This window comes from Macrobrachium nipponense, chromosome 49 (genome assembly GCF_015104395.2).
Source record: "Macrobrachium nipponense isolate FS-2020 chromosome 49, ASM1510439v2, whole genome shotgun sequence".
NCBI lineage: Eukaryota > Metazoa > Arthropoda > Malacostraca > Decapoda > Palaemonidae > Macrobrachium > Macrobrachium nipponense.
Window position 1 is genome coordinate 17,721,005 of NC_087224.1, and position 27,995 is coordinate 17,748,999.

Below are 27,995 nucleotides of genomic sequence, written 5' to 3' on the forward strand. Positions count from 1 at the left end.
CAGTGCAAGCACGCTTTCTTTTACCTCTCTGACCTGTATTTGTCCAAATCTCTCGAAAAAAAACTGTATAAAAAGTTCTCAGAAATACCATGTGTAGAATAATCACGCTGAAATAATATGTAAATAAAAGAACGAGTTGATTATTATATAGCATGACTGTCGATTTCCAGTAACATCTTTTGGAAATCGTATTCGATACGGAATACCTGTTTCTCAAGCCTCAATCTTGCATATTTTGGCTTTCCATATTGCAGATCAATTTGCAAAGTCCTTTCTTTTTCGTAAGACCCCCGAAAACGCTACAACGAAAAGCACATTTCATGTATTCCATTGTATTCATATTTTTGTGTATTGTTTTAGCGAGTGCGAGTTGCGCATGCGCTGTGTGTGCTGCCAACTACAGTGAAATTACGCACACCGCCGATATTTGCTCCGGGTATTTTTGATAAATTTCCAAAATGGGAGAACCACAGAGCGCTTTGTTACTTCGGAAACAGCTAGCAGGTAATGTACCCGTCTTGTTGTCCCCGAAAAATAGGGCTTTGGGGAGAGATAAGGCCTCCTGAGGCCGATATTTGCACCAGGCTATGTCCTTCAAGGCAGAGAGACAGACGATGGATGGTTGCGTGAGAGAGAGAGAGAGAGTGTGTGTGTGAGAGAGAGGCACTAAGGTAAAGAAACAAAGCATGGGGCTTCATTTACTCTACTTATCCACAACATATCCACCCATTGGACAGCTTCTGGGGTGCACTTTTAATTACGAAGGCCTCTGAGCAATTAGGTTCGATCATGCCCTTTGTAGTCTTCGAATGCCTTAGCCTCGTTTTTCTTTATGTGGTCAGGGTCATGTCAGGTTTTTCTCTTGATTATCCGTTCCCTTTCTTTCGTTCCCCTCTTTATCCTCGGGTTTCTTGCCCCCATGTTTTACCTGTGATATAGTTTTTTAGTCGGGAAGAAGCGGAGACGGGGAAAGTTCGTTGTATACCAAGTATAGATTGGAAGGTCTTTGGAATTTCCCGTCTTGGGTCCTTGTGGGTCACTGGCTAAAGGGTGTGGGTTACGTAGGGAACTGTCCTGGGGTGGTGGTTGGAGGGGGGCCCCCCCTTTAACCTTTGTCCCTCATTAGGGGGAACCTTTTATCATGTGTTTTAAGCTGCAGAAGATCTCTTCAAAAGGTTCTAATAAATAGGTAATAATGGTAGATCTAAGTAATTATACTACTTTGGTACCTAGCCATTTCTTTGGAAATTGGGTAGATCCAGGGCACCATTCCGCAGCAGCCTAGACTATGGCGGTTGCGGTTTTTCTATGCAGGTTTACATCCTCAACAAGAATTTTAAGTAATATTTATTTGGACGACTGTAATTAACCCCCAGGGGCCAGTACTAAACACGGCGAAATACATTGGAAGCCCTAATCCCTAGTGGATGTCGTATCTGCGGTTACGTTCCTTGCAGTCCGTGCGGAACTAGGTATTCTGTATTATTACCGGAAATTGAAGTTTTCAATAGAATTTGGGTTGCTTATTAAGAATTACCATTACATATTTTTTGTTGGTCAACTGTAATTAACTTGGAATTAACCTCGGAATGTGTATCCCATCCTGGGATACTAGCACTATCGTGCGTGGGCATTGTTAAGGGTAGCTTTTGGTGAAAAAGTGGAGTTTCTTTCCATGGGGCCCTTCTAGGGTAGGTTAGGTTAGGGTAATTCTACAAAATAGTTTCGCACGGACTGCAAGGAACGTAACCACGGATACGACATCCACCAGGGATTGGGGCTTCCAATGTATTTCACCGTGTTTAGTACTGACCCCTGGGTGGTTAATTACAGTTGTCCAAATAAATATTTATTAAAATTCTTGTTCAGGGGGTAAAACTGCATATAAAATCGCAACTGCCGGAGTCTAGGTCGCCGTGGAATAGTACCCTAGATCTACCCATGAATGTTGTTATAGGTATGCAACGAATGAGAACTAAGCTTGCCGTGCAACTGTTGTCCAAATGTACCTATAAATCTATGGATCACTGTGGCAACCATGGAAATTTAAAGATAAGGACTGGAATATTACATGCTATTTCATTTGGCTTGTTGATAGATGGTTTGATTTGTTTAATTCTCAACTGCTAATAGTTAGAAAATCTTCAAGGAATGCTTATGAGACTAAACCTGTAAACACAAGACAAAATCTTGCAAGACAGGAGTAAAACCACTAGAGAAATTAAAGTGATGAAAAGTGAAATGCTCCATCCTTTGTTTTTGCTGAAAACGGTAGAATAAAAACTTGGCATGACGTATATTCTAAATTGCAAACTAAACCAGGTTGGGTTGGAACCCTTTTTTGGTTGCATAAGACAATTGGGAGCGTACGATCAGCACCCATCACCAGTTGCATTTAAATATCGTCTCAAAGCCCACCTTTCAGGGAAAGACAGCCCACTCGTAAGATCAAAGAGCAATGCTGAAAACTGCAGCAGTGAAAATATGACATCCGGCAAGATGCATTGTTTGAAGACGAAGAAAATTCTAGAAAGAGCTCAGTTTATCAGCAATTTTATTTTGCTTATCAGAATTTGATAAGGATGATCAAAGTGATGACTTCAAAGACCAAGAAGTTGAGGAACAAACATGGGAAGATGCCATAGAAGAAGAAGGTTTGTGATATGTTGGGGGGTTTCATTGCTCACAAGTTTACAACTGAACATTTACCAGCAAAAGTAGTAAAGGGAGAGGACACATAGATTGGTGCCACAATCTTTAAAAGATGTTGATTCTCATCATGGGGGGGGAAATGTTTAACAGCAGTAAAAGAAGCGATCATTAAATTAGCAGATAATTAGCAATCACATCCAAGTAACTTCAGAAGTCATAAAATATTTTGTTTGTTGCTGTACATTTTCTAGAATCTGAGATTTGAATAGACATATTAGTTTCAGAAAAGTGGTGAATAAGAATAAAAAGTTAGTGACATAACTGATAATATGATCTTAAAATATGTGCAAAATGTTATTTTATGGAGATATGTTAAGTGTGTATAATTCTAGAGATATATTTATATTATTGTTTAGAATGTTCTTTAGAACTCCCTCCTGATTATTTAGCATATAAAAATATAGCTTTTTTTCTGACTCCTACTCTTATGTTCCTTAAACAAATAATATATATTTAATAATAGAAAAAATAAAGAAGAAAGTAAGGTAGGTTTTTATAATTTGAATGTCATTTGGCAAAAATGTTCTATTGATCTCTTATGATTATTCCTTTTAACATAGTAGAATGAAGACCCTTCATCTGACTATTACTTTAATTATCAAATAGCTTAGATTATTAAAAAAAAAGAAAAAGTAAAGGCAGTTTTCCTAAAGGTTAAGTAGCCTGTCTGTGGTTATTTTGATGTCATGCACCTAGCCGCTTAATCCTCTACCCCAGAATACCGCCCTATAATCTCTAGACCTTGACCAAATCCTACACCAGCAACACAAAGTATAGGAAAAATCAATTTCCAAGGTAATAGTTTGTGTGGAGCTGTGGCATAGAATTACCATTCCTTGCGCTGCAGGCATCACCGAAGGTTCTTTGCAGCGTTCTCCCGGCCCCATAGCCACAACCCCTTTTGTTCCTTTTACTGTTCCCCGTTCGTATTCTCCTGTCTTTATTCAGCCTTCTCCTAACGTTTGATTCATAGCACATCTGCAAGGTCTTCTTTACATTAGCCTTTCAAACTTTTATGATTTTAAAGGAGAGGGCTGCGCAAAGGTGTTGTTTATGAATGTAATTTTGCAACTAAATATTGAAAAGGGTGTATGTAATGAAGTACAGGTGAGACTATTGAGATATTTTCTGTCTTTCTTTAATTTTTCTACATTAATCTCTGCATCTTGTTTAATACCAACCCCTTGAAAATGAAAGAAAAAATATAAACAAAAGAAGTGTATATCCCATTAGCTCTAAATTTCTCAAATTATTTCACCTGTATTGCATTGTATAGACATTACCTAAGTGCATCCCTTTACTTTGCATTTAGTACTGGCTTTTTACTGTGAGATTACATTTCAGGACTGAATGACCACAAAGGTCTCAGTGTTGCAACTTCTATATTCTATTTTGACTTGGTTCAGGCTAGGCTGCATGTGCCACTGAGTGATGGTAGAGCAAGTTCCGTCTAGGCAAAGCAGACTAACTTAACAAACAAGCAAGGAAGGAAGGCATGACTTAATATGAGATTCAGGGCCTCTGTAACACGGTTTTTTCGCAATAACTTTTTATCTATGCATTTCATAAATATAACGCTTATTCAGAATACATATTATATCAACACATAAATTTTGAGTGTATTCTGCACTACGTAGGTTGAATAAATTTGGTACTTATAATGTAAAAGTGACCTTTTTTTGAAGACGGGCCAACTTAGAGAAAAGGTTTCAAACGCACTTGTTACGTAACTTATGACGGCATTTCTTCCCTTTCTCGATGGATGATTGGCTATACGTAACGAAGGCTAAACCTCTGGCAACAATGACATACAAATTTAAATACAAGCAAAGCAGTACACCTTTATGAACTCTGGAACCTCTCCACTGATAATTGTCATAATGAACAAACCAACAAAATATTTTAATAAATACAAAAACACTTCGATTATTAGTCTAACTCCCAAAATAAGTTTCCAAAGAAATTACAGTCTACTTTATAGGTCACAATCAGATTGACAAGATGTAGGGAATAGTTGGTAATTATCAAAAACATGTAGACAAGCTTGATTTTGATAACTGCTATATCCAATGTCAAGCAATTTTTATTTATTGGCTATCTACCTATTTACTGAAAAAAAAATAGCCGGTACCGTATATTGGCTTTAAACCTTCACCAATACGTAATTATCGTCAGAATGGTGACTTCATGAGGCTCCACCCACTTTCGCCTCGTTATAATTCAGGATAACACTGAAGGCTACCATGGGCATTGTTGGATTAGAAAATTTAACTTCTGGCTATAAAAACTAATTTCTCGAGTAGTTGTAAGAAGTGTTAAATGATCCTCAAGGATCCCAGTAGTTGGCCTAAACGTTTAATTCATGTATATTACTGCTATACTGTTGCGACACTACTGCTACAGTAGTATTACTACGCTAGCACTGATACCCCACCCACATCTATGTATCGTTCCGCCATTCATAAAGTCTTTGGGTTTCAGAGTCAAAGGGTGTTTGTTTACCTTGCTTACGTAATGAATGTTTTTCGACTCTTGGCTCGTAATCATTGGCCATGGCGTCGGCTAGATCATTTTTACTCTAAAAATTAAAACTATCGAGTTTAGGTTATTGATAATGCTGACAAAATTTGTGTGTGGTTGTAAAATATACATATGCCAACTTTCAGCTACATCTGATGCTTTGACAAGGAGCATAGTCCAAAAAACTGTGTTACAGAGACCCTGAATCTCATAGTAGTCTTTAGCTAGACTTCTGGTAGTTGAGGCAGTAGCCTTAATGCTTTTGGTAATTTTAAAAGCATAACCTAAGCACCTCAGTGGCGTGGTTGGTTTGGTGTTTGCTTCTCACCTCGGTGCTCGCAGGTTCGATTCTCGGCCATTCCATTGAGGAGTGAGAGATGTGTATTTCTGGTGATAGAAGTTCACTCTTGACGTGGTTCGGAAGTCACATAAAGCCGTTGGTCCCGTTGCTGAATAACCACTGGTTCCATGCAACATAAAAACACCATACAAACAAACAAATGTATAACCTAGTCCATTGGTTCTGGACCTTTTTTTGGCCCATGCACCCTTTCACCATATGTCAAAATGTCATTCCCCTCCCCCCACCCCCTTTCCAAAATTGTCATCATGAAAAGGTGCATTCCAAATAATATGCAACAAAATGCTAACACAAACACACAAGTTCGTGGAGAGAGAGCCCAGTGTGACGTCTTAGTAATGCCAACCGATGTGCACTAGGGTTTGTGTGATCCTAGACTCAGTTTGAGTGTGCCAATCTGTGGTCATGATCCCCTATTCCCCCCTACAAAAAAAAAAATAAATAAATAAATAAATTCCTCCTGGGTTTAGAACCACTGGCCTAGTCTAACTTATTACAGTAATAATGTGATTTTTATACATTTTTGTTTCATGTCTTGGATATGCTTGGTTAACCTATAACAGTCCCTAAGCTTTGACTTTGAATGGACATTATATTACAGTACGCAATGGCATTTGCCAGACAGTAACAATTTACACTAGACCTCTGTTGCTTGCTTCCTCCCATCCCATATCAAGAACATGCGCAGATGTTTGTAAAGAGAGGAATTTATATAAGTATGTACTTTACCAATTACATTGCTAATAGTTTCTATGTAGTATTTACAAGAACAGCAGCTTAGATTCAAAATTTCGCCTGTAGCGCTTATTATAGTTTTTGTAGGTGACAGCCTGTCTTACTAACAGAATACTATTGGAATGACCTTGCAGACAATGTTCATTTGTTTCCTGCCATCTGCGGTGACAACACTGGGTCTGGCGGTAGCTTTATTCATTATTTTACCAGATTCCAATGGAGGCTTCTTTAAGTCAGCCATCAGAATGTGTATATTGTAGCCTTTAGCTGAAATCTCTCAGGATGAGTTTTTTTTTTTTTTTTTTTTTTTTTTTTTTTGGTTTTTTTTTTTTTTTTTTTTTTTTTTTTTTTTTTTTTACATACGGTAGATTCAAAGTCGTCAACGAGCTGCTGGTTGTTTTACCAATTAGGTCAGTGGTGGCGCTGATAATAGTTTTGACTTGAAAGTAATTCTCAGAACGACTTTACATTATAGAAGTAAATTGTTGTATGTTACGCCCTTTCATTAGTCCATAACTTTGTCAATTTTTGAATTGTTTTCTGGCTATAAACTCAATTATAAAATTAATTGGTCTGTGTTAGGCTTTTTTGCTTAAAAGTAATTCACGAACGTTACGGCATTCCATCATAAAGTAATTGTGTATGTTACCCCCTTCTCATTAGGCATTAACTTTTCCAATTCATGAATTGATTTCCGACCATAGGCTTCTGGCGAGACGCCGAGAATGGTTTACCAATTTTTACTGATGCTGCGACATGTAACTTCAGCATTTTATGATTTGTTTATAGGCCTTCGGCTTTGTGCAAGTCACCGATAATTGCATTGGAAATAATTCTTGGGTATTTTGTCATTTCATTAGATCTGTAACTTTTGCAATTATGATTTATTTACCAGACATGTTTCTTGCAAGCCTCTGCTAAATAATTTTTTTTACAATATTCACACCTTCCTTTGCTGAAGAACTGAGAAGTGCTAAAGCAATAAGTAGCATTAGTCGAGTATTAGCTTGCTGCCTTAGAAGACCTTGGTCTCCAGCATCACCTGCACCCACTCATGTGCTCATCACCAGGGGTGAATACACTGGTGCCAGTTCTCTTTTACAAGCCTTTGCCACTTGCTCCTGCATCTGGTTCCCTTGCTTCCTTTCCATACCTTTGCCAGTCATGTGTCTTGGTTGACAGATGTTAACTTTGTAATAGTAAAAGTGAAGTGCAGCGGAGATGGTGACTACTCATCCCCTGATGCTCCTGATGCTGTGTCAAACTCCCTTACACCTGGGAGGAGGCATACTGGAAGTCCAAGGGAAATTTGGGTGGTTACACATGGGTAGTTGCCCCCTCGTTGAGCTGTTGCCGGTCCCAGGTGTCGACAGACAGCCACTGGAAAGACATCATACTGGATGTATAATGAATTGAGGGACTATCTGGCCCCATAGGATTTTCTAAACCCAGTCCCTGTCAGACTCTCCTAAACCTGGATGGAGGCTTACTGTCGGTCCATGGGGGTCCGTAGGGATTTTGCTCCCTCTGAGTCGCCTGCTGTCTGCAGTTCTCGACGGACAGCCTTTGGAAAGGTGTTCTTAAGGATGAGGATTCTTTGTCTGCCAGTGATACGAATCCTAGTGTGAACAGGGATCCCAGTTTGGTGAAGAGGCAGGTCTTCCAGTTGTTGAGCACCAGTATTTGGCACCAAAGCGCTCTCCTTATCTTAGCTCCAAGTAGTGTCGGGACTCCAAGCGCCTACGATGTTTAGTTTCCGAGCGTCCAGAGCGCCCGTGTCTTGAGCACCCAGAGTGCCCAGTGTCTGAGCGTACAAAGTGATCTGAGCACAGTGTCGGAGCATTCAGTGTCCAAGTGGCACCCATAGTTGGACCACATACTGCCTGCTGAACATTCGACTGTCAGTTTTTCAGCTTTAGATAAATGGTCTCTTCATGATCATTCTGTTTCTGAGAATGAAGGTGCACTGATGTGCAGTGGCGGAATAATGGTGGCTGGCTCCCCCATGAAATGGATATGAAAACCTGTTTGTTTCTAAACAATATGTAAGCTGACGGTCCTTTACATTAGGAATTACTTGAGACAAAACCTGGAAATGGGCGATAAACTTAGAAACAAGGTGATTAGGCAATTAAGTACCTGTCTAGTTGTCGGGAGTCATGTCCCTACCGGACACTGTCATTGAGATGTATATCCCATCCCAGTGTGATCTTTCTGTTTGCTTCTTGTATGTGTGGTTGTGATATTATTGAATAATGCAAACCCACGCATCAGATAAGACTGCCTTCTCCCGACATTTTTGCCCAGGAGTTGACGGGAAAAAGTGCAGCAATTTCCGGTCTTTTGTTGATATGGATCCTCACGCCCTTTGCCCCCATTGACATGGGCATGAGTGTGATAGAAATTCTACTTGTGCCAACTGTTGTGTCTGGTCGCCTGAGCAGTGGGTGAAGTTTGAAGGGAGGAAATGGTACTGGAGGAAGGCTTTCAAGGCACTGTCATAGGGCTGAGGGTTAACACACCCCTGACTATGCCCTTGGTTGCCGACCCTTCTTCCTTGTTTCTCTCTTCCAGCAAGCTTCCCCTTCTTGCTGATTCTCCTTTTGCGAGAAAACTCTCCTTTGCCTTTGTCTGATTTGTCAGACGAAGAAGAGCAGGGTGATGGGGTGGCAGCCAGGACGACCTCTCTCTGGGTGCCTTCTCTTGCTCTGAGGGAGAAATGTCTCCCTCAGAGCTAAATAGACAACCCCCCCCCTCCCACTAATACAATTGTTTCTTCTCCAGGTATGGTGGACTAACAAACTAGAGACCTTCAGCAAGTCTGGCTCTCCTTAGGTCTCACTGGCGCTCCCTCAGTTCATGGTCTTATGTCACTTCATGAGACCACCACCTGTGATGCACATGGCAACTACTTCAACCACTACCTCTGTAACCATGCATAGATTTTCTAGTGTGCCTACTTTTGCCCATCACCCCACAAATGTGACTTGCTTGGTGTGATGGGCACATCTGCCCATCTTTTGGCACTGCCTCCTGGCTTTACTGAGGCCTTTCCTTCTCTGATCTTACCACTCTGTGATCTTACCACTTCAATGAAGCCCTCTGCCTTAGTGGTAATGGCTGCTACTGACATGTCACCTCCTCTAAGTGCTCCTGGCACTGGGTCTGCTCCTGCTGCTCTTACTGCCCCAGCGGGCCTGATTGCTCTTGTGATGCCTGCTGACCCTTCAATGAGGGATTTGAACCACCATCCTGAAGAAGCTGACAAAGGAGAGCTCTCATAAGGTTTCATTATTGTCTCTTTGTCATCATCGTCTGTTGCCGCCTTCCCTTCTTCTTCAAAGGCTTCTTGGTTGAAGAAGGTTGTCAATCCTCCTCCTGAGAAGTCTTGCCATGGGTCTTTTAAGGAACTGCCTCCCTCCACAGAGGAAGCAATTGGCTCTCTTGTCATTTCTCCTCAAAGTTCATGAGCCTCTATGGAGGCTGGTACATCCAGAATCTGTGCCAGAGAGACCCTCACCATCCCTATTCAGGCACAAGGTGAGAGAAAAGGGCGAGTCTTGAAAGCATCTTATCCATTCCTGTTGCCACTACAACTAGTGCTTACTGAGGTTCCAAGGCTGGTGTTTCGTGTATCTGGAGAGACTACAAGGAGGTCCCCTGTTCAGTCTTCTTCTCCCAAAGTTTCAGCCTTGAAGAAGAGGAAGTACCAGCAAATGCAAGTAGGTGGTATCCAGGGACGCACTTTATTTTTGGTTTGGTGCTGTGATCAAATGAGCTTGTGGCAGAGTAGACTGTTGTACAGGTTAGGCAAAAGCTCTAGAAGCCAGTGATTGTGGAATATCCTTGGGAATTTGGAGTAACTTTTTGGTAGCAGGGGTAATGAGGGTAGGTGTCTGAAATGTCAGACCACCTATACATAATTTTGCCCAAAAGACAATGCCCACAGGTTCCCAGACACCTCCCCAAGACTTACGGCTACTCAGAATGTTTAGTCACTCAGGCTTCTTTTGGACAGAAAAGCATCCTCCGCTCAAGAAGGCTGCAGCAGCATCAGTAAAGCTATAATCTGACCATTCAGTCATATTTACCCTTAGTTACCTAATAACTCATCAGCCCTCATAGGGTCTTACTCGGTTCTCAGAGGAGTATATGTACATCTTTCAGTGTGATCAGGTATATCTCACTGGGGCTGAGGGTGCTGTCCCACTGCCTTTGACATGCTAGACTGGTTGGGAGGTTAGAGAAGTAATTCCTTTCCTACTCACTAATGTGCCTGGCATTATGACATTTTTTGGTGGAGGTTCAACTTGCCTGTTAGTTGAGAGACAACTTCCCACTGAAGGAGGTAGATTTCACATGAAAGCTGATGGTTTGTATTTATTTAGGAACAAATAAATTTCTAAAGTAAGTTGTATTTTCAAACATCTAACTCACCTGGTAGTTATATATATAGCTTACGTCCCTGACGTCACGGCAGAATTCAAAACTCGTGGCAATCGCCGATTGGGTAGTCAGGTGCACCACCTGTGCGCCCTCTACCCAGGTACGTAGAACCGTTCCAACTGTTCCTCAGATCTTCCCTGCCGCCGCTACGGTGACATCGTTGGAATTTCACTCGCTTGGCCCGTGTTTTCTTCACAGTTATTTGGGGAAGTACACTTTGGCTTTGGCTTTCGCTTGTTGTTGGGTACATGTGGATCATCTTAATAATGATGATGATAAGAATGTTTGATTCAGAATATTATTGCTTTGACTCTTGCTTATTCTTGATCTCTCTTTTGCATTTTCCAAACAATATCTGACTCTGCTTCGAGAGGAAGAATGTGGGTGAGAGGATATAATTCTCGGCTTGCTAAACCTCAATAGATCCTTATTCTATATATATCATACAAGAATAGTCATAAGAGGCAAGAGTGGTGAGTTGGATGATATGAGGAAAAATTTTTTTCTTTAACCTGAACATGACTGGATATTATTGTTGTGTGCGAAAGCTTGAAAATAATAATAAGATCACGAGAGCGAAGAGTAGTAGGTCTCGCTCTCCTATAAATATTCAAGTGATCATGTTGATCCTGCTTCTGTAGTAATAGTTCCTATTCCCCCTACTGATACAGGTGTTTGTCCAACTTTAGAGGACATGATAACGACCATTCAAGCCCTTAGTAAAGGCCCCCGTAGAAACGGGGAGAAATCATGGTCGAATGCGAGAGATCTTAAAATCACAAGTTACAGTGTTAAAATCAATGCAAGTGTAAGTGCAGTGGAGGGTGCGACCGCTCGGACCTGTCGTTCTCCTAGTCCTAGACCTCTTCCAAGCTCACCAACCCCTGTGAGAAGGAAAGTCGACCGACGAAGGGAGGCGAGAGGCTTTAGCTCCCGAGCGGCCGTCCCCTCGAGCGTACCTGTTGAAGATCCCCAGGATGCTCACCCTCGCCATTGGAAAGGCGAGGTTAAAGTGTTTTATTCGTCGTCTGCAACACAGTATTCAGACGAGGCTGGACGCTAGGCGTCATAGGCTGGACGCCAAGACGCCAAGCGTCGAGAAATGTAGGCTGCAACTCTGGATTTTTTCTCTGTTTTCGGATACTTGCTCTCCTGCCAATATAAGACGCAAGATGTCGCATAGGCAGCCATCGCATTTGGCAGGGGATAAGGAAGTATCGGACGAAGGGAGACTTTCGGTGCTTGTTGCAACTCCTGACCGCTCCCCTTTCGACTCCGATGCTTGCTCTCCTACCAAACTAAGACGCAAGATGTCGCACAGGCGGCCGTCGTCTTTGATAGAAGGAAAGAAAGTATCGGACGATTGGATGCCTTCAGTTCATTCTCCAGCCCCTCCGACGCTGTGACATTCGTCTTCAGGACGTTTTGTCTCTAACTGAACAAGATGGAGAGAGAGACATTAAGGTTTCGGCTTCCCCAGCTGTCCCCAGCAGCAGGAAGCAGTCTCCAAATCGGTCTTCAGCCCCCTGGGTGGATCGCTGGACCGCAGTTTTAAGGAAGCTGTCTATAACTCAGTCTTCAGCCCCCTGGGTGGATCGCTGGACCGTAGTTTTTCCTTACTTCAAGATTTGAAGCAGAAACTCTCCTCTTTAATGCAGTCTTATCAAGACCCCTTCAAAAAACAGACACCCAGTAGAGCAGGATGCCAAGCGTCAAGAACTGCCAGGATGTAGTCTTTGTAGCAGCCAGGCGTCGAGAAAAGCGTGCTGCAACTCCTGAACGCTTCTCTTTCGACTCTGAAGCCTGCTCTTCTACCAAGCTAAGACGCAAGATGTCGCACAGGCGACCGTCGTCATTGGTAAGAGGAAAGGAAGTATCGGACGATTGGATGCCTTCAGTGCATGCTCCTGCTCCTCCTTCGGATTGGCATTCTTCAGGCTTTTCATCTCTAGACGAACACAATGAAGAGAGAGAGATTGACTTTGCAGCTTCCCCAGTCTGTCCCCAGCAGCAAGAAGCTCCGCAGTTTTCCCTACTGCAAGATTTTAAGCAGCAGCTCTCCTCTCTTATGCAGTCATATCAACCTGCTACTCTTACTGATAAACGTCCAAAGGATAAGGAAGGTCAAGAGCCTGGACACCAGGACGCTAGACAGCGAGATTCTGAATGCCAGGACGACATACGTCAAGTTTCTGGACGCCAGGACGACATACGTCAAGTTTCTGGACGCAAGGATGCCAAACGTCTCGAGGCAGGACGCCAGGCGTCAAGAGTAAGGACGCCAGGATGAAAAACGTCTTGAAGCAGGACGCCAAGCGTCAAGATTCTGGAAGCCAGGACGCCAAGCGTCATGAGGCAGGACGCCAGGCGTCAAGGAACTGGACGACAAGACGCCAGGCATCAAGAAATTGGAATGCAGGATGTCGATCATCAGGTTTTACGTCGACAATACATCAAAGAAGATAGACGCCAAGACGACAGACGTCATGAAAGTAGGTTCAAAAGCTAGGGGTGTCAAGTGACTGATCCTCAAGACATCAAATTTCATAAATGTCCGGATCATATAGACGAACATCAGCATTCTCGACTCCAAGTTTCAGAACATCAACAATTCATTTTGGATGCACAGACGAAACATGACATTGCTACATCAGTTATGTCTAAATCAGAAAAAAGGAATGAAGACATCCCCCATTCTTCTTTTGATCCGATGCAAGACGTTTCCGAGGAAGACAATCAAACAGATCTACAACCTTCAGCAGATCTTAAAAGACTTATAAAAGTTTCCGCGGAACTTTTTCCGGAATGTTTTGTTCCAGCTGCCCCTCGTTCACCACCTTCAGAGTTCACTCCAGGGAAAGCTTCTAAAGAATCCGACTACACGAAGATGGTATTATCGCGCTCATCGAAAAGAGCCTTGAAAATCATGAAGGAATGGATGGACTCTAAGAAAGACCAGGGAAAAACAGCTTTCTCATTTCCTCTGGCCAGATTAGAATCTAGATCTAGCATTTGGTATTAGGGGAGAGACGAAGGTTTTTGTCGTCTACCTCTTAAATGGAAAATCCTCAAAGTGGAATTGCTGTTTGCTCCCCTTTCCGCACAGCTTTTCTCGCAAGATCTAATGACAAAAGCAGTAAGGAAAGTCCTACCAACAATTTTTGGAGCATAGGAACTCAAGAAAATAACTCTACCTCGAGTTTCTCGGCCCTTTCGAGAAAGATACTTCAGTAGACGGAACACAAGACCGGTGGCTAGAAGAAGAAAAGAGGCTTCAGACAAGAGTGGATTAATTAAAGATCGAATTACTTATGAGGTCACTCCCATTCATTGGACCTGCCTTCATACGCCTCTTTCAGCACAAGAGTTGCTGAATAAGGTCTCCTGTGCCTTAGCCCAAAAGGCCACGCAAGACTTAATACTGGGAATCCCAGATAATTGTTTTTATGATAATCGGGAATCTCCCCGAATGCTCGGATTCCTGGAATTTCTGATGATTGCAATAACAACTACTACTGAAGTAAGAATATCTCTCGGTAAATGACCAAACCTGGAATACAGAAGCGAACATCCAGTTTGGCTTGAAGTTTCGTCTTCAGGGTTTTTTCTGGTTTTCACTATTGAGTTTTTTCCTTAAGGGAAGACTTCTCCTTCACTCTCTTCACTAGAGAAGGAAGAATTTAGATTTCCAATCCTTTTTTCTCATTCCTCAAAGGGAATAGTTTAGGATGGAAATTTTTGTACAGAAACCTACAAATATATTATATTACCCTCGAGACATGATTCTGTTAAGAAGTTGAATTGTCCGAGGAGTAGTCACTTACCGTAGTTAATTCTACGGTTTGTGACAGCGCGATTAATATCCTAATGGAACTGCAACTCGGGACAGTCTCCATCCCAGGAGTTACCAGTTTCGATTTTTAAGATAATTGTGGTATGGTCACGACAACACCACTTCAGTTTTTTGTATTTACCGAAATCCGTTTCATTTAAATATAATTACTCGAGCATAATAGACCTATTTTTTAATGCTCGATTATTCTAGCTGAACGCATTCCTTCAAAGAATGGATTACCTGACAACTCAGGATAGCGAGGGAGCAAGAGCTCACGGAGTAGGGTAGGGGACTGCAGAACAGCAGAAGACAACCCAGTACCAGATGGCTCTCAGAGATGCATGGGGTCTCTCCCCTACAATCATTGACTACCGAACCTTTTCTCTGTCCAACAATATCGGGCTTAGGTCTCGGATTAATATTTACCACACGGTAACAGAAGTCTTTACTAGTCTCCCGCTGCATCGCATTGCGAGAATGAGGAATGTTTTCTTCAGACATCTCAGTTTGTCTTCAAAATATCTCGTATTCGGAGTGGTGCAATTGTTCATTGTTCACCCCGAATTGTCAGATATATACGGAAGACACAGCCTGCTCCCCGACCTACCAGCTCTACTTCCATAGGATCAACCCACGAGAAGTAGTACTTCCCTGTGTTTTTTCATTACTGGAAATCGCCTCGTTTTCATTGCAACTACCCCTTACAGCAATGAAATAGCTGTTAGCGTTTTCAGTCTTGTAAACACAGGTTCAGAATCTTGAGAATCCTTCTCTCGATTTGGCTGTGAAGACGTAGGTTGCATTCACTTTCCACCTTCGTCTTTAATTCAACATAGTGTGGTTTCTTCTTAGCTGAGATTCAACTACTAGGAGTATATTTTACTATTAAAGACCTCGGTCTTTAGAAGGCAATTGACTTTCGCCTATTGGGCACATGCCTCAAGAGAATCATCACCTCGTTAAGAGATTCACCACCTCTCCGTCCAGCATCAGTGACAAACAAATAGACAATTTGTATGGTTTCTCGGCATAACCCTTTAAAAGGCAAAGATCACGTGACTTTCTCGGAAGCTTAGACAACTTGCCTCACCACGCAGTCAGTAGGCAGCTGTCAGAGCGCCCGAGTCAGTTAACGGTATACGCTGTGGACTTAGTAGGTTGTTCCAGAACAATCATGACTTAATCCTAATAAATTGTCCCAGTATCCATACCATGGACACCCCCATGGAGTGTCGCTATCTTATGTCCTGTCCATTGCCAAGAAGAATCTTCGCTGCAATAGGATAGGAGAATGAGAGACTCTTCGCTACAGACTTTAAGAAAAGTCGTAACGTTACAACCTCGACCATTAAGCGATGCATAACCATGTTCGCAGATGTTTTCAATTACAGAAACTTAAATGTGTCTGAATATAAAGATCTCCAAGACCTTCTCAGATCTTTCGACACTACTAAAGCAAAACTACAGTCACCTCCAGCATGGAATCTGGACGAAGTCCTGAAGTTTATCATGAGTGATAGGTTCAAGCCTTTACAGGAAACATCGTTTGGGGACCTCACCTTGAAAACTCTCTTCTTGGTTAGTCTAGCGACAGCGAAAAGAGTCAGTGAAATCCATGCCTTCAGCAAAGCTGTAGGTTTTCAGACAGGGCAATACTATTCTGCCCTCTACAACTGGGATTTCTAGCAAAGAACGAACGCCCTTCTCAGCCTGGCCCAAATCGTTCGAGATTACAAACCTGTCGGATCTCACAGGTAAGGAAGTAAAGAGAGTTCTTTATCCGGTAAGAGCCCTGAAGCATTACCTGGAAAGAACGAAGTAATTACGTGGCAATTCAGAGGGGCTTTGGTGTTCTGTCAGAAGGCCCTCTCTGCAAGTGTCAAAGAATGCTCTATCCTTTTTTATAAGACATTTAATCAAGGACACACATTCAGCATTTAATGCAGCGGATCTCAAGCTACTGAAAAGTGAAGACTCATGAGGTTCGCACTGAGCAACCTCTGTAGCTTTTAAACAGAATAGATCCCTTCAAAATATCCTGAACGCAACCTTTTGGAGAAACAAATCAGTGTTTGCGTCGCACTATCTGGGGCAAGTGCAAACTCTGTATGACAGGGGACTACCCCTGAAATCCCATAAGCCAATACCCTTTTTCTTACCTTGGAACTATTGAATTTTATGGTTGTTTGTGGAGACTGGACGCAGTCTCCCACAATCATTGATCCTTAGTCAGGTGATCAACTTGTTCCTTGGTAGCGCCCGGAACAAAGGTATTGTAGGGAGTCTAGTCACATAGAGGTTTGACCGGTTGACAGTCTCCAAGAGGTCTTCAGCCCCCTGGGTGGATCGCTGGATCTCATAAGGAAAGCAGACATAATGAGTCAGGATATCATTGAAGTCAGCTTCCTTAACAGGTACAAACCCGTAAGTTTGTTTTTTTATTGAACTCTTACGTCAATTCCAATGATGATAGCTGTCTCTGACCCTCCACCAAAGGTGTTAATCAGCTATATATATAACTATCAGGTGAGTTAGATGTTTGAAAATGTTATTTTCATGATAAAATAAATTTTTGAACATACTCACCTGGTAGTTATATATAATTAAATTCCCACCCTCCTCCCCTCTAGAGACTATGGGCATGGAAGATCTGAGGAACAGTTGGAACGGTTCTACGTACCTGGGTAGAGGGCGCACAGGTGGTGCACCTGACTACCCAATCGGCGATTGCCGCGAGTTTTGAATTCTGCCGTGACGTCTGGGACGTAAGCTATATATATAACTACCAGGTGAGTATGTTCAAAAATTTATTTTATCATGAAAATAACATTTTTCCTTGGTATACAAACCAGAGTCTTTTATCATAATGCCACTGCAACCACCCCATTTAGTATCTAATGCTGAAGGAAAAATGCTGGCTTTACAGCTTGTGAATGGGAGATTCCACCCACTTACCAACAATTATGCTCCTTGTTATAAGGTTCACCTTTTGTATCTAGCTTCTGCTGATACTGACTGCTAAGGAGAAGTGGATAGGGTCTAGTTTTCTATTCAAAGCAAACTCCAAGTAGTAGCGTTCTATGGGGTAATTGTTCAGTACCTTAAACCAAAGTCTCTAAAATTTATTGTAATGTTCATCGGCAAATTAATGTAATTGATAGTAGCTACCTTTCACTTCTCTATACTTAGTAACATTCTACAAGAATGTACAGGAAATCTTGTCCAAAGTGTTAGTTTCTGCTGTGATGGTGAAGAGTTGAATAGTACTGTAGAGGCCTGATGGGAGGAGAGAAATGTAATGCATGTTGACACAGTGGAACCTCAGTTTTTGTACGTAATCTGTTCCAGAACATCTCACAAAGTCCAAAACGTACAAAATCTGAAACACTAATTCTCATAAAGAATAATGTAAATCCATCCAATTAATGCATTCCAGACACCCAAAAATATATAAAAACAAAAAAATATTGAGAATCAACAGTTTCACATACAGAAAAGAATTAGAAATAAATATAAATGACTAATGAAGTGGATAAATAAATATTTTACATCACTCACCTTTATGGGGGACGCATGTTAATGTATGAAAGATGGAGAGTAGGGGAGAGGAAGGAGGAGGGGTTAGGTTTTGTTTGGAAGGTGAATCCCCCCTTCATAAGGACTTCAGGTATCAAGGACCTATCTGGGGTTACTTCTCATTGTTTTTAATTGGCATTAACTGGGATTACTTCTCATTGTTTTTTATTGGCATTAACTGGGGTTACTTCTCCCCTTCATTTTTTTCTAGCACTAGGACCAGCTTGAGAGCTACTGGGCCCCTGTCACACAAGAAGTCTGTCTAGAGAGATTTGTTTTGTGGCATCTCTTTAAAATTTGCCTAAAATGAATCAAGGCATTGTCATTAAACATGCTAGAGACATGTATTACAAACATCTTTGTTGGGATGGTAATTCATCCTACTTGCAAACATGTCCTTAATCACTGAAGTAGGCACATTATGTTTGCCTGTTTGCTTGCTGTTTTAAGTTTTCAAACCAGCCTCTGATGGACTTGAATTCGCTAACAGCAGCACTTCTTTTAGGCATTTTCTTACCGAGAACAGCCTGTAACAAACATCCTTGCCTTTACACAAATCATCACCTCCAACACTTTGCTACGAGTTATTTCTTAAATTCTTTTTTGTTTATCGCTTTTTTTTTTTACAGAAGGGCTGGCACTTGGAACTTTCTTTGGCTTTTTTATGACTTATTTAGCAGTAGCATTCAAATAAAAAACCACAAAAAAGCAATGAACACAAAAGCAGAATGGTTCACGAGAGAATATGAGATACTTTGTTTGGGCACTCAGTACAGGGCCTAGTCATGAGGTGGGCTCTGGAAGGAGTTTTTCTGGGTGTATGAATTCCAAGGAAATGTACGAAACCAGAGTCAAAAATTTGTTGGAAAAAGTCTACATAAATTGTACTAAAACCAGGGCCTATGAAATCCAAGGGTTGACTGTATATGCTAAGAGAACTTGCTTATATTGACCTGTATGAAAGGTCCAGTGATGATTGCTGTACAGCAGTAGTGTACAAGTAAGGCAAGTATATATGAATGATAGCTGTCTTTCCCCAGGCATTGTACATCAGCACTGTTTAACCTGTTCTTTCCATAAAAGTGATAAATGCTGTGCACAAATTGTAGTGATTTTTATACAGTACTGTATTCATCTTTGCTAAATTATTTTTCTTTTATTCCAGAGTTAAACAAGAATCCAGTAGAAGGTTTTTCCGCAGGTCTTATTGATGACAATGATATCTTCAAATGGGAAGTTCTCATCATAGGCCCACCTGAAACATTATAGTAAGCGATTTATCTTATTGATGAGGTGCATGTGCCAATGAGCAGGGATGTTAGTATGATATACTAAGGAATTTGGTTCCACATTTCATAGAAGTTTATAGCATTAAGCTGTTACTGTGTTTTTTTTTATACGTACCTTTTATTTATATCTATGTGCTGTTTTTGTGTTAAGATTTTTCACTGCTCACTGAGGCTTTGTGCTCTGTGTCAGACTTTTATTTATCATTATTATTTTTTGTTCACTATTGCTCACTGTGACAGTCCTCATAGAAGGCAGTGCTGTCATTGCACCTTAGGCGGTGCACTGTAGGCATTACTCAAGGTTCTGTGGAGTATGTTTTCAGCTCTTAGGTGCAATCCCTTTCATTCTTTTTACTGTACCTCCTTTCATATTCTCTTTCTTCCATCTTACTTTCCAATATCTAACAATTCATAGTGCAACTGAAAGGTTTTCATCCTGTTACACCTTTCAAACTTGTATGTACTGTCAATTTCTGTTTCAGCACTGAATAACCTCATAGGTCCCAGTATTTGGCCTTTAAGAGTCTTATCAAGAAATTGTACCATCTTGCATGTCATCATCCCAGTACCTTGTTCAAGTAGGGGGTTAGGTTATCAAACGAGTCAATTATTATTTTAATATGATGCAAACTGTTTTTGTTTAGCATTGTGAACTTTTAATCAGATCAAACAAACTTGACCGTTTTCAGGTCAGAAAAAAAATATTCGTTTAATAAGCCTTCCTTACAGTCAGGTTTGATTTCAAGATTATTTTGAAGTTCTTGGCCATCTAGGGATGTGTCTTTATGCTTCCTGGGTCATAGGGATTCATAAATGGTTCTCTTTATTTTGCAGTGAAGGAGGTTTTTTTAAAGCACATCTAATATTTCCAAGAGAGTATCCCCTCCGGCCACCTAAAATGAAGTTCATCACAGATATATGGCATCCAAACAGTAAGTATTAGTCACAGTATGTAATGTTTTCTATGGCTGCAATAGGAATTAACATTTATACACCGGATTCTGATGGAGTTAGAGTTATGTACACCGTATAGACTCTCAGCATCCCTAGACACTTAAGGGGTTTGCAGAGGAGAACAAATTGCAGAATTTCTTTGACTATATATATATATATATATATATATATATATATATATAGATATATATATATATATATATATATAGATATATATATATATATATATAATATATATATATTTATAGTATATATATATATATATATATATATATATATATATATTATACATTGCATTGTACTAATATGAATTAGGTTTTTTAGCACCCTTAACATTCCTCACTTTTGAAACAATAAATTATGTATTGGCACAAAATTACGTTGGAAATTTCTCTACACACATCAACAGTGCAAAGTACAGTACGTACATCTATTGAGCTCTGGTTTATGGAAGCAGCATTTCATTACATAACTTTCAGCAAGACAATTTGGTCCTAGTCTTTTTGAGTGTCTTAGTTTTAATTCATTGAATTTTGTGTATATATATATTTGGGATAACACAAATACTTTACAAATATGTAGTGCTTCTTAAACAGAGTTGAATTGTGTGCGGCAACTAAATGTATTGTATATGGGGATCTGTAACTTGCTGTTACAGATAATGAAGATATTATTGAGTGATGTTTTACAAATAACTTTCAATACCACTTCTTTTGTTTTTTTAATTAGGCATATGAAGCTTTTCCCTTAAATTAAGACTGTAAGAAATTGTGAGTATTTGAGAATGACTCCAAAATCTGAAAGGAGGTTCTGTTATTTGGATGTTTTCACTTATTGAGGTTCTTTTATAATTATCATTGAAACTGCACTCATGTTCGTTGGGAACATATAGAGAAGAGTTAGAACTTGCCTACCAAACTTCCATTTGATGAAATTAACATTCTGGCACAAACCTCTTAATCAGTCTTAGGGCAAGTATTGCCTCCTACACTGATGTGAAGGGTCTCAGTGGAATTCCACCACTCAAAAATGTCTTTGTCTTCCACAAACTACTTCTCACCTTCAGCCTTCCTTCTGATAGTTCCTATCCAAGTAAATCTGGGTCTTATGATTTTTCTAGTGCCCACAGGAGCCTAGCTAATACTGTCATGAACTGTTTTCTTAGGACATATTAGAATATATTAAATGTGTGATTTCCTTGCTTATTTCTGAGTACTGATACCACAACATTACTTAATATGAAAAGCCTGTTAGTATTTTTTAAATGTAGAAACCAAGAGAATACACTTGTAAACCTCGTGTTGATTGCAGTCCCTCTCCATTAGGTTTAAGAAAGTGGTAAATTGTTTTTTCATTAATCCAAATTAAAAGTTATGCTATTAATTTACCAACAGTTAAAGTCCTATGTGGGATTGGAATGGTTAAATAGCATCTAAATTTGCTTAGAATTTTGGAACCAACTACTTTTGAGGGTCAGAGTACTATTTGTTTAAACATTTTGTCAAGCAGTGTGCATCATACGACAGCAGACAAATATAAATTTCCTGGATGTCGTACAATACAGAATAGTGAATACTGTACACGTTCTGTTGAAATTAGTAATTTGTTTTTCTTGACAGTTGAGAAGAATGGAGACGTGTGCATTTCAATTCTTCACGAACCTGGAGATGATAAGTGGGGTTATGAAAAAGCCTCTGAGCGCTGGCTTCCTGTGCACACAGTCGAGACTATTTTAATCTCTGTCATCAGTATGTTAGCAGATCCCAATGATGAAAGTCCAGCAAATGTTGATGCAGCGGTAAGTGATCCCTTAATTTGTAACATTACATGAGCAATTTGTTGATGTGAATGTTAATATTTTGTTTGTTGGGGCTACCACGTACAGTTGACCCCGCCTATTCACGGTTCTGGATTTGCAGCTTCAGCCATTTGCAGTTTTTTCTCTGGAACATATAACCCACACTATTTGCAGAAAGTTTGCCTATTTGCAGGATTTTTCATAGGGAAATTTTCAATAATTACTATATTTCACAAAAGGTTTTGTCTGTATGAACAATACATTTTTCATAATAAAACTATTAAAATAGGCAGCTATAAGGGTTTTAAGATGGGGATTTTGGTGTTTGAACTGTCAAAAAGGCAGTTATAAGTATTTTTAGAGTGGTATCAATTATATACTCAAGGATTTTAGCTTTCCAGGGGGATTCCTATCCCCCTTTAACCCCGGGCGGTCAACTTTTGATGGTAATCTTTCTTTGCTTGTTGATTTATACACAAGTGACTTGCTGTGTTCCTTGTAACATGAATATGTTTTGTCATCCCTTACAGAAAGACTTTCGTGAGGACTATACTGTCTTTAAAAAGAAAGTAGCGCGTTGTGTTCGAAGAAGTCAAGAGGAATAGGAAACTTAGGATTTTAACTTTAACCCGGTAAGTAAAATAAAATCTTTCTTATTCAAATCAGTAGAGAGTGTGTGTTGAATGCTAATGCTCTTCTCTCTTCCCCTTTCTGACAAGTGCCCTTATGTGCCTCGCTGTTGAACTTCTCAGTTCCAGATGTCCTTTATATAGTGGGGTCTCTTCTTTCTGCATTTCCCTTTACCTCCCTGCGAACACCATAATCTTTGGAGGCTTGAATTTCAAGTCAGTGGCCCCTGTGGGCTTGTTCCATATGAATAAGTTTCATTTTGTGAATAATAATAATAATAATTGGATTTATAGTGTGCTGACAATATCTTACTACTGTACTATGTTTCCTTTATTGCAGTAGATTAACCCTTAAGAGCAAGGCTAAAAAGTCAGTATGTAGCACCCCAGGCCAGGTGAACTTTGAGGTCAGCCAATTTAAGAAAAAAAAAAAACACATCAATGACATGAGGAAAATGTGCAAATGTACAAGGTGTAAGAAATTTTTTTTGGTAAATTTTCCCCACCTACGAGAAATTGGAAATGACTACTATTTACAACAACTTGTGTAGCCTCTATTCCAAGACAATCATAAATATTACCAAGTTATACATGTTTTTTTCTAATAAATAAATTTATTTTATTTTTCAAAAATTATAATTACAGCTCAGACAATATCAAAATAGTCCCCAGTGCTTGGCTTAATGCCTAAATCCTATATTCAATTCAATTCAATTCAATATCAAAATAGATAAGAACTAGAATCAGTAACAAATATTTGTTGTACAATATTTACGTAAATTTACCAAGATCAAAGATGCAGGATTATGTCTTTTCTAATATTTCTTTGCAAAACTAACAGCAAACCCTGGGGATATTTATGAGGAAATAAATAAGACGACGTCTTGGGAGGAAGAGAAACACATATCCCCTTGAAGTTAAGATCACAATTAACTCTCAGTGAGGTCCCACTTGATCTGAGCTAGTCTAAAAGTTGCCATTAATGAATTTGTGGGATATAAAAGTAATGGAAAATCTCTCCCGCCCCATTCCTTCAAATCGATGGCGCGTAATCTTGATGCTCGCCATGAGTGGGATCTGTCCATTAATGGTCTACTTTGAAACCAGTGTTGGGGGATACTCATGTGAATCATGAAAAGTTGATATGTTTGTAGTTTGTCTCTGGAAGCCCAACTTGTTTGGTTTACGTTTGTGATATATACCATGTAAGGCAGTCAGAAGTTGAATTTTCGGGCTTGGAAATCCATTGAACACATGCTTCAACCCGAGGCTCTCTCTCTCTCTCTCTCTCTCTCTCTCTCTCTCTCTCTCTCTCTCTCTCTCTCTCTCTCTCTCTCTCTCTTCTCTCTTTCTCCAGACTGTCCTGAATTTGATATGATTAAATTAATTAAGAAATTTAACCAGCACTTTGTTGATATTTTATTATAACTTTCCATTAGTTTAATTTCCATCTCCACAAATTAAATTTACGTATTTACTCTAAAATTAAGACCTTCGTTATCAGAAACATCTACATTGGCTTTTATGTGCTGTATTATATGTGAAATTAGTTATCTGCATGAATCTCTGTCCCATGCTTTTAATTATCAGGTCTAGGTCTTCATCTGTCCTCTTGCTTCATGGTTTACAAGTAGTCAAGGTTTCATCCATGCTGCAGCTTCTCTTTTGCTTATTGCACTCTATTAAAGCTTCACAGTGGTGTTCCCAATAGTTAAATAAATGCTTTATCTCATCTAAGACAGGGTTCTCTCTTGTATCTACATAGTTTGCTCTTGTATTGCATTTCAGTGATGAAAAATGTCTAAATCCAAAATATGTAATCTTGAGCAGTACTGGTGACACCATTTGTTACATATAAATAGTACAAAGTTCACCCCAAGCCTTTCCCATAACAGCTATATGGCCACTCTATATTGTATATTTTTCTTAGTTTTGTGTGTTTACCATTAACTTTTTTTTTCTGACATTGACATTCAGTCCATTCTTCCTCCTCTTAAATAGTTCCATAACCTATTCCTCAGATTTTGCTGGTAGCACTAGGTCAGACACAAAAAGCAGTTCGTCTCCAAATTTGTCACACTTGGCTGACAAATAGGTATTTGATGAATACTCCATGCGGTCCAATTCAGAATGCAGAACCAACACTTACAGTGAAACACAACTTGCTCAATTATATAGTAGCCAGCCATCAAATGTCTAGCATTAGATTGTCAGAAGATTCAATGTATTTATTTTATCCAGGTTGATAGTTGTAATTTATAATAAACCCTTGGAACCAGCCCTATAAATTTATGTCACTATGTTAGATCAGAGGAAGGGTTCGATCGGTAGTATGAAGGAGGTATATTAGTATCTTAGGAAGTCAAGAGTTATAATAATAGTAATGATAATTGTAATCTCTCACAAGGGTTACTGTGAGCAGGGTTACTGTTAGCAGTAGCATTTGTGCAGCAAGCATTGCTAATGATTCTTTGCAACACCTCTGTGGCTCTCAGGTGCTTTGGTATTTTATCTTATTTCTGATCTGTTTCCTTTGGTCTCCCCACCTAGCGATTCGGACATCACATTCCAACCCCCCTCCCCTCTTTTGAGAAAAAATTTAATTGGTTGCCCATATTTGAGTTCAGAACTATCTACAGTGCCATCAAGTGACTAATTTAAATTTTGTAACCAGTTATAGCAGCTAACTTGTAAGTTTGTTCAGAATGTTGGCAGATTACTAAATAGGGTTTAGTTTGAAAGGTCTGGTGATAAGTATTTTGTTGTGTACCACTATGTTTTTGTTTGTAAGGTTTGTGAAAATTATTATTTTTTTTTCCAGGTATTCAGGAGGTATGAAGGCAATGGTCATTCCCAGAGATCACTTGGGTCTCCCTTTGCTGAGAGTATCCACCGACTTTGTGATTTGCATGTAAGACATTTAATTACCACAAGCAAATGTTGGTGATAAAAGTGATATAGAGAGGCCACCTTGACTGTTGTAACTGAAGGAATGCATATTGGTTTTAGAACAAGGAAACGTCAAACAAAGAACATTGCATAGATAACAGGATGAAAACAAAGACATCAAGAGTGTGCATATAAAAGTGTCATGGTGCAAGAAGAAACTGGGACCAGACGATAGACTTTGCGAGTTGAAGCCAAACAGGCGGATGATTTGGCATCCATGTGGCATTATGTCTGATCAGGGTCACACATTGTGAATAATCATGAATCATTTTTTCAAGAACAAACCTGTCCCCTCCTCCCTCAGTGAAAGCAAAGGAGTATTAGTGGAATAGCAGAAGAACTCTATGGTAGGCATTGACTTCACCTAACTGTGTCTCACAGCAAGGCCTCAGACTCACGTCGTTTTGCCAAGTGGCTTATTCTGTGCGGATGCTTTCTTTGTACTGTATTATATAATTTATACATTTTAAGGAATAACTTGATTTTTAATCAGAGGAGTTTGTTGCCTTGCTCAGGTCAGACTTGGGTGAGTCAGCGTCTAGACTTACAAAATCGTCTAAAAAGGAAAGACAAAAAGGAAATGGAAAAATGTTGGCTTTCCTTAACTCGTATCCACAGTGCTCTTATAGGTATTAACTACTTGATCAAACCCTATCATCATCATTCTGCAAAGCAAATTATTTATGCATCTTAAATCATTGAGCTTCAATCGCAGCTTCGTGTTTTAAAATTTTATTTTATTATCTATTTGGCCTCTCAAAGTTGGCTTTCTTTAAGTTGGTCCTGAGCAAGACACTTTAGTTCTGACTGGTGGATATGGCGAGGTAATTTTTTTTTTATTTAGAATATTTATTTTAATATGTTTTGATACGTTAATCTAGATTCAGTGTTTGACATAACAAAATTATCCCAAATGCCTCAGGTTTGAATCTTGCCTGTAATGTGACAGATAGATTAAGCAGCCAAATTATGAAATAAATTACTTTTTAAAAATTGCTCTAAGTTTTGTACAAGCTATAGTAGTCCTCATTAACTAATAATTTCTTTTATCGTTTTATTTGCAAGGAAGAGAAGTGGATCTCATCTAAACTGAAATTCAAGTTTTAGATAGGTCATATTTTTTAGATATTTTAGAATTAGAGTTCCAGTTAAAATGATTGAGCCTTAAAACTTTATAAGAAGTAAAAAAAAAAAAATAATAAAGTGCTGTTGCACAGGGGATTTTAATTCATTTTTTATGAGATAAAAAATGATCATGGAAAGAATGTGAAGTTTTTGCTCACTTTCATCATGGAGGGGCAAGTGTAGTCCTAAATTACAAATTACCGTCTTTTCTGCTCAAGACATCTCTATAGCCATTACCAATTTCCTTGTTATCATTTTTAGGCCATGGGTAATTTATTTGTGAATGTGAACCAACTTTCATAATTAAGAATGCTTGTACTTTATTGCTACATAGACTGTATCTTAAGGGAAATATCTTGCGTAATATGATTGATCTCTCTCGTTTTTTGCATTCAGAGTAATTCCACTTCAGAATTAATGTGAATATTGGGTCTTGTAACACCACATTCTGTTTTGATTGTTGAGTGGCCTCGGAATAGTTGGATTTGTATTCATTTTTTGAGAATTTTAATACATGGCAGTTTTGTTTTCTTTTTCTGTCTCCCTTTCATCTTTTGGAAGGATTTCAGAATGGCTTATTTTAGCATCTTTAACTTAAAATACTGAAGTCAGGAAATTCAAGTGTTTTTTTCTGGATCGTTGAATTCTTTTTTCTCAAGTACAGCTCATCCCACCTAGCTTGACTGCTGTGTTAGTTGACTACATGTTACTTCTATAGTACCCCACCCCCCATGAAGGATTTAATACCTCAAAGTTTTAAGTTGTCTCATTGTGCAAATGTTGGGGCCATGGATGACAGTGGTAATAGCTTGACTCCCAAAGGGGGTCAGCTATGTTTTGAGGATCATGTTATTGGCTTAAAGGTAAAGGCTAAAGCTATATCTTTTCCCTTTACCCATGAATTAATGAATGCCCCAGTATGAAAAAACAGTGTGATATGATACGGGACATTATGAACTGCTACTGTGAACATTTGTTTTATACTTTTTTTCCATATTCCTGCAATATGTTTTAAGTAACAGTTTGTAGTCGTCCTCAATATTCAATAAACACCAGCTTCAAGAGT

At 39.6% G+C, this 27,995-nt stretch overlaps 1 protein-coding gene across 1 annotated transcript; it reads left to right on the plus strand.

Moving 5' to 3' along the window:
* Positions 1 to 346: 346 nt before the first annotated feature.
* Positions 347 to 27,991, plus strand: LOC135205357 (ubiquitin-conjugating enzyme E2 G1-like). The gene is made up of 6 exons (XM_064235847.1): positions 347 to 504; positions 19,351 to 19,453; positions 20,309 to 20,406; positions 22,048 to 22,226; positions 22,757 to 22,858; positions 25,677 to 27,991. Exons 1-5 carry the CDS (start codon positions 459 to 461, stop codon positions 22,829 to 22,831), a joined length of 501 nt encoding a protein of 166 aa, XP_064091917.1. The 5' UTR covers positions 347 to 458; the 3' UTR covers positions 22,832 to 22,858; positions 25,677 to 27,991.
* The last annotated feature ends 4 nt before the right edge of the window (positions 27,992 to 27,995 follow it).